Source organism: Ixodes scapularis, unplaced genomic scaffold (genome assembly GCF_016920785.2).
Source record: "Ixodes scapularis isolate PalLabHiFi unplaced genomic scaffold, ASM1692078v2 PGA_scaffold2__306_contigs__length_199485367, whole genome shotgun sequence".
Classification (NCBI taxonomy): domain Eukaryota; kingdom Metazoa; phylum Arthropoda; class Arachnida; order Ixodida; family Ixodidae; genus Ixodes; species Ixodes scapularis.
The window spans coordinates 9231128-9248752 of record NW_024609857.1 but is presented as its reverse complement, the minus strand read 5'-3'; the positions used below and the strand labels follow the sequence as shown (position 1 = coordinate 9248752).

At 45.6% G+C, this 17625-nt stretch overlaps 2 protein-coding genes across 5 annotated transcripts in view; one reads left to right on the top strand and one right to left on the bottom strand.

Annotated features, from left to right (window-relative positions):
- LOC8029474 (zinc finger CCCH domain-containing protein 18) overlaps positions 1-15523 on the bottom strand; it is a 35708-nt gene extending 20185 nt beyond the window's left edge. The window contains exons 1-5 of one of the 4 annotated variants that reach the window (XM_040505076.2): positions 15435-15523; positions 14973-15176; positions 13874-13952; positions 3944-4134; positions 40-137 (exon numbers count right to left, since the gene is read on the bottom strand). In XM_040505076.2, the coding sequence (XP_040361010.2) occupies positions 40-137; positions 3944-4134; positions 13874-13952; positions 14973-15117 (513 nt within the window). In that variant the 5' untranslated portion in view covers positions 15118-15176; positions 15435-15523. Of the gene's footprint in view, positions 1-39; positions 138-3943; positions 4135-13873; positions 13953-14972 lie in introns of all 4 variants that reach the window. The other 3 variants (XM_040505077.2, XM_040505078.2, XM_040221841.3) reach the window with 3 other exon arrangements.
- A 395-nt stretch (positions 15524-15918) lies between these two features.
- LOC8029471 (ataxin-7-like protein 1) overlaps positions 15919-17625 on the top strand; it is a 28014-nt gene continuing 26307 nt past the window's right edge. Inside the window, exons 1-3 of the mRNA XM_029984124.4 lie at positions 15919-16066; positions 16323-16394; positions 17084-17188. Of these exons, the coding sequence (XP_029839984.3) occupies positions 15982-16066; positions 16323-16394; positions 17084-17188 (262 nt within the window). The 5' untranslated portion in view covers positions 15919-15981. The remainder of the gene's footprint in view (positions 16067-16322; positions 16395-17083; positions 17189-17625) is intronic.

Here is a 17625-nt window from a genome sequence, read left to right as displayed (position 1 = left end):
GACGAGCTCCCAAAGACCAACTGCCCGGCCTGTCCTCACCTGTACATCAGTGCGGGAGGGAGGCACAGTAGCCACCAGCTGACAACGTGGAGCTCCAGCCCCGGGTCGCCCCCAGGGGTCCCAGTCTTGCATCTCAGCTGACGTTCAGTGCAAGCCAAGGAAGAAAAAGAAACATGAAATTCTTTACCCTTTTTACAAACGGCCAACTGGAAACTGCTACAAGTCCTATAAGTCTTCCAGCTCGTTCCCAGCTGGCCATCTATAGTGACTAACTTCCATAAAATCTCAAAGTTAAAACTTAAGAGTTGTCTCCTTGAAGCTTTTATCTCAAGGGTACTCCAGCCAACAAGTAGTTTTTCCTTACTTAAAGTAAAAAAAACCTAGAGTTGACGAGTCACCAATAGAAGGACCAATGCGCATACAGTCGAACCCAGATATATCGAATTAAAAGGGGATCGTAACATAGTTCGATATATCGATAATTTGATATACAAAAATATGTTAACTTAAGCTCCAGTTGAAATTTCCGCGCGTCTCCGCTAGTGCCGAAGGCCGCGACAAACGGAAACTTACCAAATAGAGCAACTAAGAGCTGCTAAATACAGTAGAGCTTAGTTGGTGAAGATCACAATCGCGCGATCGCGCGCGCGACCTCCGTACAGCACCGGCGACAAAACACGAATTAAAAAAAAAAAGATGAAAGAACGGAAAAAGCGAGTTGCATAAAAACAAACAAAAAACGCTCGATCCATAGAATAAAGTTAAGCAAGCGACAACAAAGAAACCTCACTAAATTCAGGCAGCAAGAAGAAAAAGAAACGCGCAAAGCAAGAACGGTGAAAGAAAAAGGTAAACAAAAATAAGGGTTCAAAGTGCGATTGCTCAACCGTTGTCGACACGCTCGACTTGACGAAGACTTTTTTTTTTTTTGCTTGTTTTATTTTGGGGCTAAGGAGCACTCTCTGCCCTCTCTACGTGCGCGCGCGCGCGCGGGTGCCCTTCTATTTGCTTTTGTCATCCTCCACTTTTTTTTTAACTGCTTTTTTGTTGAGTATCCCCTTGCGTGCGTATAGGTCCCTAATGCGCGTATGCTGGCTTGGCGGTCTGCCAGCATGGCAACGCGAACTATGTTGCTCCGCGGGAGCAATCTGACCGCGGCAGAAGCGAAGGAAAGCCGTGCTTCATTCGCTATATCGAGTGTCCCCGCCATGGGAGTCCATGGGAGTTTGATACAAAAAGACAACGCTCCTATACTATTACATGTGATTTTCAAGGGGATGTTTGGACTGTTCAATATAAGCAATAATTCGAAATACGCGGGTGTGATATAACCGGGTTCGACTGTATTTCCACCTTACCGTAAAATAACGGGCAAGCACCCACTCTAAATTGAGTACTGTCCATATTCTCTTATACCTTAGAAATTTGGGAATGGGCGCTTACTGTGGAATGGGTGGATGCGTGGTATTCTATGGTATACTAATAGGATACTAAACTTTCAAGTCCAAAAATTCTATCAACACCAAAAATGAGTGGTGGCACAAACATTTTGCCTGCTCAAATCTGATCCCTGCGCCTTTTCTCATAAGCCACTCATCATTAGTGCTCAAAGAGAGGAAAGAGAAAAACAGTAACATCTACAAAAACTGGGAATATGCAAATATTTGAATTTTCGATTAGTAATTTTGAATAATATGCTATTCGATATTTGTTTCGAGGTGAACTGCAATATTCATACTTCTTGAAGTGTTGATCGCGGCAGGTTGACCCCATTGAGTGTGCTTGTCATCACGCACCTGTGCACTGCGGGGAAGCAATACCCGAAGAGCTCGCGGGCTCCGCGGAATTGCTTTCCCGCAGTACAAAGGTGCTTGGCGAGAAGCGCACTCAACGGGGCTAACTCGCTGCTATTATGCGAGAGTAGTACAATATACTCAGTTAGGCAGCGATGTCTTGACAACCCGCATTCATCATTCGTGCTTGTTTTAGAGCGCAGCTCTTAAGCGCCCGTTTCCGGGTTGAGCGGTGTCGCCGTAGTCGTAACAGCGCGTTGCATTTTGAGACGATTCCTATAATGAGGTCATACATGATGTCACGTGAAGCTGCTCAACCCGGGAAACGTTTTCCGCTAAATTTAGGGGGAAAATTTCCCCGCCAAGCTTAGCGGAAAAATTTCCCACCAAACTTAGCGTGAAAATTTTACCCTCGCGACGTCACGTGAATGGATGCGATGTCACGTGAAATATAGTGGGAAAAAGCGGGGAATATTTGCTAAATTTCTCGCTAAATAAATGGTGTCAGAAGACTAACTAATAAATATTAATGCGAAAGCATTAACTGTCCCATGGAGCGAAGCCGGCGTTGTCTGTAGCAGCAAAGGAGCACTGAAGTGGATTCTGAGATTGTCTATTTACCATCATAACTCAATCTATGGGCTCTAAGCAACCTAAAAATCCCTAAATTACATTCAAGGGCGGCCTATTTCCCTATTAAAAATCCAATCAGAGATTGTGCCACGCCCCCTTTCTGCGCCACGGCACAGAACACCAGTGAATGCAGCCAGAGCCTTTGGTGCAGCCGGACAAAGGCACGCGACAGCCAAACACGGGTGACAGCTTCCCGGTCGACTCAATTTTCTAATATGTGCGCCTTCGAAAAATCAGACCGCCGGCAAGCCGTCAATCATGATTGGCTGTCGCATGCCCTCCACTGCTGCCTTCCTGTCTGGTGGCACTCCCTGGTGTTTTGCGCCACAGTGCAGAAAGAGGGATGCGGCACAATCTTTGATTAGACTTTCAATAGGTAAATCGGCCGCTCTTGAATGTGATTTCGGGATTTTTAGGATGCTTAGAGCCCGTAGATTGAGTTTTGACAATAAATAGGCAATCTCAAAATCCACTTGAGTGCCCCTTTAAAATTAACTGAGCTTACAGGTGGACAAGTGGAAGGTTGAAAAAAACCTTCACGAGTTCTGTTGAATTTTCGTTTAAGCATGGTACAATGGTAGAGAAATGCTTAACCTTTTGCCTACTAATATTTTTCTTCAAGGAACGTAAAGCAAAATTTAATTTTAAACAGGCGATTTGCATTAAAATAAGACCAAAATATTTGCTCGATTTCCAGGTGTCATATCTTGCTCAGAATCACAACTTCTGGTTCGAGTCCCACTGACGTGCAGACGCCGAAGTTGATTGAATGCTTGCAGGATTTACATAGCTCTCGTCGCTCCTGTCACTGCCCATCAAACTATCGTCCGATTAATGAAAATCGAAAAGGCTGAAGGATTCGTCGTCCCATTTGAATGAGCATTAACCCCATTCAAAAAAAAGGTTTTGTATCTCTTTGTCAGCTAAAGTGGACCACCATGCTAAAGCCACGTTGTTTTAGCTTGAACGCTCGCAAGCGACTGCTCTTTTTTTTCCTCGGCTAAATGGAGCATTCTCTCTGTCAAACAGTAAAACGAATGAGCAAACTGCCCAAGGTAAATGGAGCAACAGGGGTAGTTTTGCCATCTGCCAGAGAGTGTGCTAAACAAGCGCCGAAACCAACACGCGAGTCACACTCGTGGTCGGGCTTTATGGTTCGTAAGGTGTGGCACGAGTGACATTCATTATCAGTAGATAAGGGGCTGAAAAAACTACTTCATATTCGAAAATATTCGACCAAAACCACTATCCATATAGAACTCACTTCAAACTCAACATCCACTATGTACTGTTCACACATGCCTAACAAAAATTTGTCAATCAATATGTGAAATGGTAGCTTCCATTCACCTCCAAACCAAAAATGTAGTATCGGGTGCTACAGTGAACTTTTATTACTCTTGCTCAAAACCCTGGTAATCTAAATGGAGTTATGAGGACTAAAACTGTCACGAAACCTCGACATGCATTTTCCAGCTGCAATGCACACCACCGGATTGTTTGCCTGAAGAAATCACCTCGCTCCTTCTCCCACTGCCGCTGCTTCTGCTCCAGCATGGACAGGGGCCGGCCACCCCTGCTGGAGCCCAGCTCAGGGTGGGAGGAAGACAGCCGCCGAGGAAACGTGGCCAGCGGCTGGGATGCACCGGCTGGCCCCATCGGAGCTTGGGGTGTCGTCGTGCTGTTGCGCCGTGCCCAGTTTGGCAAGCTGCGAGGACGGAAGAAACACATTCCTAAAAGTTACAGTAAGCCTAACCCCTGAACCATTTTGGACGAGCCTAGCTCGTCAACATGGAGCAGTCCCAAAACAGTTCAGGACAAGTATAGCTTGTCTGCTTTCCCCGGCTCACGAACTCAACCGTTCTGAACGAACCAGGATCGCTCATGGCTTAGTTTGAGGCTCTGCCAGCAAATGGTAGCACCAAATAAAAAAAAAATATATATATATATATATATTGTCACGAATGACAAATGATGGGGTGGCGAATAACTGGAGAAATTGAATGTTTTAATGGGGCGACCTTGTGCCCAAAACAAAATAGAAGGTTAGCGTCGCAGGCGTCGATGTCGGCGAAACAGAAGGGTCGGGCGCTGGGGCGAGACTGACCGCGTCTCGCCATGCGGAGTCCCTTATGTACACGCGCAAGAACGTAGAACATTCATAGCTCGATCAGACGACAAGGTTCTCATACTTACGAGAATGATAAATTGAAAGAATTCATGAAAGATGCGTCGCTTCCAGAAATTAAACCGGAGGCCTCCGCACGAAAGCCAAGAACGGTAACCACTCAGCCATGCACACGCTCGCTCGGTGATGCGCGTGGCAATATTCATACCGTATTCACTCGCAAATAAGTGCACCCCCAATCACGGGCACCAATATTTGGACTTCTTTCTTTCTCTCGCATAATGAACACACTTTTAATATTTGGCTCCGCGTGTCTTGAAGCCAATTTTCTTTTGCCGCCAAGTGGCCAGGCCAAGTCAAGCCAAGCCAAGCCGCTCTCAAAATGGCTGCAATTGCGTGGTTGCAGAAGTGATCAACCGTGAAAGCAGACGGCACGCACGCCTAGCGAAGCTGGGGTCAAGAAATTGCCCAGCTCCGCACGTGCTTCGTCCATCGGATGCATTGACATCAGCAAACATGCCGTCGTCTGTGATCCGCTTTCGGACAGTGATATCGTAAAAGTGGTCAGGCCTAAGAGCACTCGTATCGCTCTCCGTGCCGAATGAGCTTTGTAGGGTGCTTTTTCTTCAGCAAAAGGCACACCAAAAAGCGCCCTAAAAAAGGTTTGCAATTTATAGAGCACGGTTACTGTGGTGTACCCCTGACCAGCCATGGGTGCGCCTCTTTCAGTGGAGACGTGCCACAGTACACTGCCATGTAATATTTGCACCTAAAATGACATTCGTGCAAAGTGTGTAAATGCAAAAATTTTACCCTGCATAATGAATGCACCCCCCAAATATGTGTCCATTTCTCGGAAAAAATAGTGTTTTAACTATGCGAGTAAATATGGTATACATTTTGTTTGTGGCTAGGAACTTAATTTTGAAGGCAACAAATATAATTTTGATAACAATTAAGCAGTTGAGGGTCAAACATTTTCCAAAACTAAAAATGGTTAAGGGGTTAAAGTACACCCAGCAACAGTTACCGTGATCACGACATTGGCACTTTTCACATTGTTCTCGACCGAAGTATTGACAAGCACTTTCGGCCACACCACTAGTCTTGAAGACAGCTTTTCAATTATCAGAAATAAAGGAACAAAACCGACGATCACTCATTCATGTTAACCGTGCTGCATTTTATAATAGACCTAATATTTTTTAAGACTTTGTGCAGCATCTGAAGCTTTCAAAACATAGAAGTTGGATAAAAATTCAGGGCACTGCTACCTTCTCCTAAGAAGCAACAGATTGACTTACTAATTATAGAATTTATTTATTGCAATCTCAGAGCCCAAAAGCTACCAGGATAACAGCAGAAAATCGGAAACACGCCCACAAATGTGCGACAGATTACTGCACAACTAACGGCAATTTTAAATAAATTAAGAGTTAGTGTTGATTCAACTAAGCTGGGGATGTGGTTTCATTTGTCCAAGCGAAAAAGAAAGAAAACACAGTTTTTGTTTGAGAACATTTCATATACTAACCACTGTGAACAGGGTTTAAAGCAATTTAATAATGATGTACATTTTAATGTACAGTCTGCTTACTTTGTACCAAAAAGCGATGTTTTCTTTATATGCTGTGGAAGTAGTAGTAGTAGTAGTAGATTGGGGTTTTGTGGCGCAAAAGCAACTAAGGCTATGATGCGCCAAGAAATGATACTATTGCAGAAGAGGGTTTTGAAGAAAAAAGAGCTTTAGTAGCTGGTAATTTCAAAAATGTATAAAATAGGACTAGGACCTTATATTATATATAATGCTACAATTTGTGTAAAATATCAATACTTTTTAAAAACTTAAAAACCTGGGTGGGTGGGAGTAGTGGCTCATTTCCAAGCAGCACACATAGGTGTAGAGGAATATGCTCTTTGTAGAGCTGGGAGAAGTAATGGCGGCGTTTATCATCATGCGCAGGGCATTCGAGAAGGATATGCAAGACACTCAAAGGTTGTTGGCAATGCTCACATTCCGGAGGGTCCTCCCCACGCAAAAGGTGTCCATGCGTCAGCCGCGTGTGCCCAATGCGTAGGCGACAGAGGACTACCTCATAGAACCTGTCTCTGTGCCTAGCACTCTCCCATTCACCAAGAAAAGGCTTAACCATGTGCAGCTTGTTGGACCCCTGTAGGCTCCATTCTGTTTGCCATTGAGCTTTAAGATGACATTTGACTAGGGCACAGTAATCTCTAAATGGGATATCACTAATGTCCACAGTACGAGTGCCACAAGTGCCCGCAGCACAATCTACCTCTTCATTCCCTGGGATTCCGACATGGCTCGGGACCCAGCAGAATAGAACATCACATCCCTTCCTGGTAGCTGCTACTATTTTGCTTTGTAATAAAACAATGAGTGCATTCTTTGGGGTTTCAAGTGAAATCAGAGCCCGTAACGCACTCAACGAATCTGTATATACAACTGACCGGGAGTTACGTGTTTGGATGATGTGATCTATTGCAAGCAGAAGGCCGCACAGTTCAGCAGTGAAAACTGTCGCGAACGAATTTAGCCTACGAGCACTTCTTACTGATGGGCCGATCATGGCACAGCCAACAAATGATTCCGTTTTTGTGCCGTCTGTGTAATAGTGTGATTGAGAATCATGCTGCTTCTGGAGTTCGTAAAATTCTTGTCGCATGACCTCGGATGGGGTATCCTTTTTATTAAACTTTGTTAGTGACCAATCGCAACGTATGCAGCTGAAATCCCATGGTGCCACCGTTTTTGGAACTGCGGCAACTGAAAGCTTACTGTCTATCCCAACTGACTCTGCCACATTCCTATTTCTCATCGCGAATGGAGGGATAATGCTAGGCTTGTTTTCGAATGTCTTTTGATATTTCGTGCCCTCCACTGCCTCCCGGGCTGGATGCTGAGCGACTGATCGTATTCTTAATGAATACATAAATCCTAAGAAGAATCGGCGTCTGTCAAGGGACATCTCATTTCCCTCAGCGTAGAGACTGAGCACAGGCGACGTTCTGAAGGCACCTATTGCCAAGCGAAGTCCCTGATGATGGATGGGATCAAGTGCCTTAAGAGCTGATGGCCTAGCAGATCCGTACACAAAGCTGCCATAATCCAGGCGTGAGCGGATTACCGAGCGATAGATTCGCAAAAGACATAGACGGTCAGAGCCCCATGTTTTGTGGGACAAGACTTTAAGGAGGTTCAGTGATTTCTGGCATTTTAACTTCAGACTTTTTATATGAGGCACAAACGAAAGCTTATGGTCGAAAGTGAGGCCCAGAAACTTGTGATCTACTTTCACCGGGATAGGGGTCTGTCGCATATATAGAGAAGGAACCGCAGGGACTCCCCGTATACGGGAGTAACAGACAGTAACCGTCTTTTCCGGAGAGAAACTAAAGCCGTTTTCATCCGCCCACTTTAGGAGATTGTTGATGGCAACTTGAAGCCTCCGTTCACAAATAGAAAGATTGCACGATGAAACAGAGATTTGAAGGTCATCAACATAGAGTGAGTATTGCACAGAGGAAGGTAGGGAACGGGCTATTGAGTTCATCTTTACCAAAAAGAGAGTGACGCTGAGGACTCCCCCTTGAGGGACCCCAGTCTCCTGGACGAATTCTTTAGAGAAAGATGCTCCTAGCTTCACCAAAAAGGTTCGATTAGAAAGGTAGCTATTGATGGTAGCAAGCATCCTACCTCGTATCCCAACTTCATGGAAATCACGGAGGATTCCATGGCGCCATGCTGTGTCATATGCCTTCTCCATATCAAAAAACACTGACACGCACAACTGTCTGTTCACGTAAGCTTCACGAATTACGGTCTCAAGACGAACCAAATGGTCAACTGTAGAACGATAGGAACGAAACCCACATTGATTCCTATCCAATATGTTCTTTTTTTCTAAATAGTGCATAAGTCTTTTGTTCACAATACGCTCAAAAGTCTTGCTCAAACAACTAGTAAGGGCGATAGGGCGATAGCTTGATGCAGAGGAAGGATCCTTACCAGGTTTTAAAATAGGAACAACCGTGGCTACTTTCCATGCCGAAGGAAATTTGCCCTCGTGCCATATGCGATTAAAAAGGTACAGAATAAGCAATAATGTAGAAGGATGAAGGTGTGTTAACATCTGGTAGTGTATGCCATCAGGTCCTGCAGCCGAAGGCTTAGTTAAGTGAAGGACCATTTCGAGTTCACGCATCGTAAGAGGTAGATTGTAGTCTTCATGGGCGGCACCTGCAGTCTTCACAGCATGTGATTCTGTACGTGCTTTGTATGCGAGAAATGTAGATGAATAATGTTCGGAGCTCGATACAAGAGCAAAATGCTCACCGAGAAGATCCGCTTGCTCCTTTAGACTTTCCGGACAGATGCCATTGTAGGAGAGGAGTGGGACTGAGAAGGCATGATATCTCCCTTCAATGCGATGAACTTTGTCCCAGACTTCTTTGACTGTTGCACTACTATTAATGGAAGAGGCATACTCCTGGAAGTTTTTACGCTTTGATTGTTGTCGGATGTACCTTGCCCGAGCTTTCATTTGCTTAAAGCAGCGGAGGTTGCTTTGCGTGGGGTAACGTCGAAAGATACCCCAGGCTCTGTTTTGTTTTTTCCGTGACTCAGTACACTCTTCATTCCACCACGGCTTGGGCCGCCGCGGGAGATGCGTAGAAGTCCTAGGAATAGCAAGCTCTGCAGCTTGAAGAATAAAATTACTCAGCAACTCTGTAACTTGGTCGACAGAAAGTTCATCAAGTGACGTGCATGCAAGTTGTGTCGCTTCAGTGAAAAGAGACCAATTCGCTTTCTCAAACTTCCAACGGACAGTTCGCGTTGGCATGCATTTTGGAGGAACGGTGTTCTTTAAGAAAATAGGAAAGTGATCGCTTCCATATGGGTTAGTGCCTGCTGCCCACGTAAAAGAAGTAAAAATGGATGCACTACCGATGGAAAGATCAATACATGAGGATGATAATGATGATGGGCTAAAATAGGTCGGTTCTCCAGTGTTAAAAAGGCAAAGTGCATGCGACATTAAAATTGACTCAATCATTCGACCACGGGCGTCAACGTGGTCGCTACCCCATAGAGAGTTGTGGGCATTAAAATCTCCAAGTAAAAGAAAGGGCTCCGGGAGTTGGAGTAAAAGATCATTAAAATCGTTTGTCGAAAAAGTAAAAGAAGGAGGAATGTATAAGGAACAAACAGTCACTACTTTGTGAAGGAGGAGACGCACCGCTACTGCCTCTAGCGCAGTATTAAGAGCGATTTCGGAACAGGGAAGGTGCTTTGGGACAACCACTGCAACTCCTCCTGCAGAAATACACGCATCCTCTCGGTCTTTTCTAAAAATATGGTAGCGTCTAAGAAAGTTAGTATGCTTTGAACTGAGATGTGTTTCTTGTAAACATAAAGCCTGTGGGCGGTGTTGCTCCAGGAGGAACTCAATATCATCGAAGTTCCTCAGTAGACCTCGGCAATTCCATTGGATGATCGCCGTCATTCTTTATAGAAATTTAACTATCAGAGGAGTGATAGAAAAAAGGGGTGATGTATGTGATGTTTCATTTAGGAGGGAAAACTGGTGTTTTCCCTTTATGTTTTGGTTTCTGGGTCTGCCACTCCATATCCTCTGGTTCTGGCTCTGGGGCAGAAAGGTCGCCTGCCTCTACAGTTTTTTCTGCTTCTAGGGACTTCTTGGCAGGCTTACCGGAGGCCTTGGAGTTGTCTACGGATCGTAAGGGCAACCCACGGCCCCTGCATTGACCTGATGGGGCAGCGGTCGACGTGCTAGGTCGGCTCGCAGTCCCGCCGGTATCGTCGGTTGCACGTGGCACGTGCTGCCTCCTAGACGGGGAAGTTCTCCCCGGGGAGGAGGAGCGAGACACTCGCTCCGTTGCCTGAGGGGAGGGACCAGGAGGCAGGGACGAAGGCGTGACCTCCGCTGCTGCTGCGGCACCTATGTCCTTGGTGCGACTAGTTGGATCTGCTGCTTTCGCAGCTGAGATAGAATGCCCAGGAAGCGCAAGCTTCAGCCTGGGCGTAGAGGACTGCAGCGGCTTCCCGTGGTCTGAAAAAGACACCTGGGTTGCCACCGATACCTTAGACGGTGCAGGTCCTCTGCTGGACACCGCCTCGGCAAAAGAGCCTCTCTGAAAAGCAGAGAGGCGGCGCTTTGCATCCTGGTAGGAAATGTTTTCTTTCACCTTGAGAGCAAGTATTTCTTTTTCCTTTTTAAAGTAGTTACATGATCGAGAGTAGGCAGGATGGTCTGCGTTACAGTTTGCACATTTATAGTCAACGTTGCAGTCATCAGCGGTATGGTCAGTTCCGCTGCACCTGACACAGGTCTCACGACCACGGCACGCTCGTGAACCATGACCGTACCGCTGGCAGCGAAAGCAGCGCAGCGGGTTCGGGACATATGGCCGCACTTTGCAGTTGATGTAACCCGCCTTTACAGTAGGGGGCAGCGAGTTTTTCTCGAATGTTAGTATCACGTGTTTAGTGGGTCGTTCCTCACCATCCTTACGAATTTTAATTTGTTTTGCGGCCACGACACCTTGAGTGCTTAGACCCTCCACGATTTCCTCTTCAGAACTGGTTAATAGATCATCCTCTGATATCACACCGCGAATGGTGTTCAACGTACGGTGTGCAGATGCAGTGACTTTGAGGTCATGGATCATTTTCAGATTAAGCAAAGCAGTTGCCTGATATCTTTCGTGAATCTCGACAAGAAGGTCACCGGAAAAAAGCTTCTTTGCTTCATATTTTGCCCCGAGCGTGTTTTGGAGAGTTTTGGCGACAAGGAATGGAGATAGTTTTGACAGCGGCTTAGAAGTGTCGTCGGAGTGTAAGACGAAAAATCTTGTAAAGTGGTCTTCTGAGTTGTCTTGTTTTAGAAATGTTGAAAGTGCTTCGGTCCGGCCTCTTTTCGGAGGCCGATCAGGTTGTTTCAGCTTGGAACCCATAAGAGGGGAATGGTGTTCGGAAACTGTGGTGCACCGCCCACCACCGAGCCCAACAAGGGAATAGGTAACGCTTCATAACAAGATGGGCTTGGCTGAAGACGTTACTCTATTAGTGCTGCCCAGTCTCTATAACCAAGTATGGTTTTGGACAAGAGGTCTTTCGCCACCCAAGGTTAGCCCTTGCCACCAAAGGAGTTGAAAAAGGAAAGAAGAGGAATGAGAAGAGTGAAAAGGAGGAGCAGACAAGGGTGAAAGTAGAGAGGGGATAGTAGAAGTGGCGACTAGACTGAATCATCCTGGCCGGGCCTTACCAGGACTCCCGTCTATGAGAAGCGGGGGCCGAAGTGGTGTATTGCCTCGCCCGGGGGGCCCCGAAGGGTCCAAACCTACCCCGGGCTTGGCTCAACCACCAGGATGCCCTTTTCCCCACACACGGGAAAGCCACGCACAGTCAGACGTGGGCGGGCGAACCCGCATGGCTCGGGGTCCGTGGAGACGCCACTCTCCAAACAGCTGCTTTCACAGGTGCCCCCTGCGGGGGGCTGTGGAAGTGAATCATCATGAGCAACCTTTACTGCCCATCCTGCCAGGACTCCAAACGTGCTCCATAGTAAGAAATAAACAACAATAAAAACTCAACGCCTAGCTTTAGATGGATCACAAAAATTAATTTCATGAAAAAACACATAGATATGAAACTTTACATAAAAAAATGGTTACAACGACAAGCTAATTTTCAGTGACACGCTTTATAATGGTAGCACTTTGTTTCATTACATTTAAGCCTGAGCACGGCGAACAGTATGAACCGATGAGGCCAAGAGAGCCAGTAGGGCAGTACCACAGTGCTTGTCCTGTGGTATCACAGGCTAATCCACTCAAGTGAATAAAGTATGCCACAGATTTTGTGTGCATATGTGTGCGTGTCTCTTAGCCCTTCGCTGCACTCAGATTTTTGGTGAATGATAGATATATGGCACTTGATAACAGAGTATGTGGTTTGCACCACAGGTACAAAAGTAGGGACCTACAAATAGAACCCATACAATCAGTTCAAAAGTACACAAGGGAAAAATGTCCCTTTGTTGGCCTGTAGAAAGAGCACATGGGATTGTGTTGCATTGGAGCTGTCTGGGCATAAGGAATATCCATTAGTGCAGTCTCCCAACGACAAGATTCCATAAGCTATGAAATGAATGCAGTCCATGTAGATACAATATAGGAATTTGACAATGGTTTCTGCAAATGAAGTGTATGTTTGGAACTTACAGTGCTCCCTACTGTTAAGTCGACACCCCAGGTGAATATCAGCCCACTTCTAGCTGGATTATGAAACTGGTCCCAGCTGGAAATGAGGCAGTCTAGCTGGATTCCAGCTGCAATCCAGCTGGACTGCCTCATTTCCAGCTTGGACCAGTTCCATAATCCAGTTGGAAGTGGGCTGATTTTTGCCTGGGACTGTGGTCAGAGTCACCTAATGGAAAAACTGGGGGTGAGGCACCCATAAGAAACAGTGGAGTGTTTCTTCGGCTTAGAGCACTGGATAATGTATCCGATTGCTTATACAAGTACCGACAAGTTACAGCACGACAGGATCCACCCGAGCCAAAAATGACCACATTACGCTGGCAGCGCATCATCACAAGTGGCCCACAATCGTGCCTGATGTGCGCAACCGAAGTATTGCTCTGTTGGCTTTCTACGATAGGCTAAAAGCTCACGGTGACAACTTTATTCTGCTTTCATAGCTAGAAATAAAAACAATGTCAAAACATCAACTACGACGTTGTTGCTGTTGAGAGCCTGCCATGACTACAATGCTTCCACTATACCTTTTATACACATCAAACTTGTCGTTGACAGGAGATTGAAGTAGCCAGAACACAACCACTCAAGCAAATCCTGGTCATGATGGCAGGAGAGTGTTAACTAAGGGCGTGCATTTAGGATGCTCCATGAGCCAAAAATGCTAATGCATCGCTGGCAACCAACAGGATTGTGAGTGGCACGATTAAAGGGTGGGGCCATAGTCGAACGTGTAAACTTCCATACAACAAATTGTGTAAGTAATAATATCTACTACTCTACTTCAACTGCTGGTGCACGCACGGTATGTCGGGTAAGAGTACAGTGCAACCCACTTGTAACGATAATGAGAAAACCCAAAATTTCAATCGTTATAACCAATTATCGTTGTATCTGAACTAGAAGAAACTATAGAAACTGATTGTTATAAGCAGTACATTGTTATATGTGGTATTGTTTTAAGTGGGTTGCACTGTATGAGTTACCACAACCCTCCACGAAGAAAAATACTTACCAGTCGTCACCAGAAACTGGCAGACCATTGTTCGAAGAGGAAATCGTTGCAACCGTTCCATTGGGGTTGGTCTCCGGCTCTGAAAAAAGCAGTGAAACATTGAGAAAATCCTCGTAAAAGTTGTTAAACCACTCAAAGCGAGTGTTTAGTTAGTGCCACAACACCGACCGGCCAGTAGATCAGTGCCTTGTTGCGGCGTGAAACAGTAAGTCAGCGAGTCTAGGCGTCTGCCCTCTGCCACACGCACATAGTCTCGCTGACCTGCTGTTTTACACCGCGATAAGGTGCTGATCTACCGTCCAGTCTAAGTCCGGTCAGCGTTTGTGCGATACTGTTAAAAAATCTGGAGGCTGTACCTAGAGCTCGAGAAACCAGGATGAAAACGGAAAACCAAAACATCATTGGGATTACAATGTTAGATTTCCACCAGCTCGCCCCAATAGTATTAATCATTTATTCATCAAGCACCATCGTTTGTTTAAGAAGACTCACTAAAAGAGCTACAATTTCCTACGCAAAGTACCACAGAACATTCAGATGAAAGAGCCCAGAGAAACCGCGCCTTCATATGAATGAACATGAACCAACTAAGCATTGAGCATAGTTGTAAACCCGAGACTGGGGAAGAGACAAGGGACGAAAACACAGAACGACACGGAAAGGCCATGTTGTTCTCTGTTTTCGTCACTTATCCAGCTAGCCTGCACCCCCTCACCATTGCTCCATATATATCCTCCCCCCTTTCCCCCCTCCTTCTCAGATTGAGAACTCTGGGTAAACTACAAGAAGTACAGGACTTGGAACGAAGGTCACAGTACAGAGAATAAACATGACTGGGGAGGCAGATGGGGCTCAGTGTATCTGAATGATGTCGACGTCGCTGTAACCAGTCATTACGTCACAATACTTAGTTCTATAATACATCATAGTTAGTGACTGCTGAATGATGCAGCTGCCCAGCTTGAAAGTGGGTCACGTGCGATGAATGTTCCTCGTGAGCGGGCGCACGTAATGCATGCAAAATAATCCTGCGCCAATGACTGCGTTCGTCAAATAAGTGAAACTGGGCGGTAAGCCCAGCTTGAAAGATGCCTCTTACCATTGGCTCCAAGCGCTCTCAGCAATTTCTGGAGCTGGGCTTTGGTGAGGGTGACCATTTCTTCCGAGCCGGAGGACACCTTCTGACCCCACTGGAGGGGTTCCGCACCTCGGGCTCCATTTGGAACTCCGCCTCCAGGAATCATGCCTCTTCAGTCCGCCCGGACGCAGGACGCGCACATTCTTTGGGGGCCGAACAGAAAGTCTGGGAGATAACGAAGCGGAGGAATTAGTACCAAGCCTTCGCAGCAATTAGCTTAATTGCAACGGGAGGTCGTGGGGAAAGCCCCGCGAAAAGATGCTGTCAAACACTCAAACAGTGCGCCAAAACCATGGCAACTTGGGACTGTAGCGCTACAGAGCATGCACTACGCAGCACTGCTGGTCTCTGCTCCGAGTCCGAAATACCTGAGCTTACTAAAAGCGCGTTCGAACTTAATGGGCCACGAGCGGCACGACCTACAAGTTTATCAACTGTGAAAAAATCGATATTGGAACTGCAACGACTCCCGCCACCGTCTCACGTACTGCTCTTGATGTTTTGATGAGCTCGAATATTTTCGGTTCGATGGTTGCGCCGCTCCAGAGATAGTGACCAAAAGCGCTTTAAAGGAAACATGACACTTCTTTAAAATAAGCAGATTATTATCTGAGTATATGAATATTTATTTTATCAAATATTGCAACAATTAAATCCGCAAATTTTTTTTCCTTCAAATTACTACTCGAGTTCGCACTTGCACAATTAAAAGCAAAACTTATATAGCATTATAACCTATTTAAAAACAAAATTATAAGTTAAAATATTGTTTAAACATTTTAAGCGAGAATTTTGAGCTAGTTTTATGCTTTTCACTACCGCGTATTGCGTTCTAAAGGCATTAGATGGCGCGTAAAACGTTTAAATCAGTTAGCCAATGGAAAGCGAACTAATTTGTGACGTCAGTATTGTGTTTTCATCCGTGCGAGAGAAAAAAAAGCGGAGAAACAAATTCGTAGGTCTGTTCAAAATGGCGGCTCCAAATAATATGTCGGTGAACGAGGGCCAGTCTTGGAATTCTTGGGCCGAAACTATGGGCTTCAGGAGCCCAGAAAGTGAGTAAAACTCACTCTTAATTTTCTTCTTTGTTCGCGTCGCGGGTCTGGCAATAAACGGTCAGCCGGTGGTAGCTCCTCTCGGCGCTAGAAATGATCCCTGACACAAGCTAAGACTAAACGAACCAACAACAGCACCGCTGACACAGTTACATACGTGCTGCTTATTTTAGCGTGTAGCGTGTTGTACGCGTTCGAATCGGCTCCTAATGTTGTGGTGTGTGAACGGTGACTGACGGGTTGTCGTGCATTTCAGCAAACGAAGAAGCCGAAACAGAGACAGAAGCATCAAAAAGAGAAAGCGATGCCATGAAATTGAGAAAAGAGGGTAAGAATTCCGTCCACGTATCTTGAGTCTTTTTCTGACATTCGCCGTGCGTTTGGCAAAATATGTCGGACGTGGAAATTGGAATGTCGGCTAGGTGCACGAGCTTGCCGAACGTCTCGCGAGTCGCGCGGGCCGTCGGGAAACTGCAAACGCAAATCTCGCTCCGTGTAGTGCGCCGTCCATGCTCGCTCGTGCCGTTGCCTGCGTTCCAAAACAAGCCCTTCCCCCCTTGAACCCTTTCCTCTCTGTATTTTCCTTCGTGTGATTCGGACCGAGAAAATATTCTCACGAGTGATCCCCGTGTGTGCCGTGAATGTTTGTTGAACGCTTGTTTATTTCCGCGACAAAACTGTGACCTTCACGAATCTCGCTCGCGACACGCCGAACCGCATCGTCTTTCTTCAGGAAACCCGCTTCGAAAAAAAAGTCCCAAATAAATTGTGCACGTTCGCGAGGGTTCTTGCCGCTTCGTAAACTACTTGTAAACGTAGTGTTTTCAGGTGTTTCTCATGCCGCCTTACCTCTCCAGTGAATGTTTTTAAAAATATCCAGTTTCTCCGACGTGATGACAGTTCTGTCGTGCAGTCATTGCACAACCACTGACTAATGGTATGTCTTGTGCCTACCCAAGTGAACATCCTAATACACTTTCGCAATGTTTGAATGCTTATCTGTGTTTCTATCTGCAGACATGGAGCTCTTTGGATTCTGCCCTGCCTGGGATGAGTTCTACCTAGTAGTGTGTGAAATATGTAACCAAGTCACAAAGCCACAGGCACTTCGAAATCATCTAGGTATGTTGTGCACCGTCTTTGTTTGTTTGTTGTTTTGTTTCTCTTCAGTGCTGAAGGGTCTTCATAATGCTAGGAAAAATTTATTTTGTGTACAAGTTGTAGGTTTCATATATCTCCCTTTATTTTTTTATTAATAACTTTACTATAAGCGTACCCAGCAGCAACTATTTGCTTATTCAAAAGTAAGGAGGGTACTATTCCCAGAAAACTGCATAATTCACACGCCAAATGAAAACCAAGCTTGTAGTAACAAAGAGATGCTAATATATCAAGCTTATCAAATTAATAGTAGAATTCATAATTAAACATACAATTAATTACATGTGAGGGACTAAAAGAAAGCCTAGCAGAATGTTTATAGTAAAAGGAAAGGTGAGGAAACATGTCTATGAATCTGGTGCTGAAAAATTATTACGCAAGCTAGAACTAATCTTTTG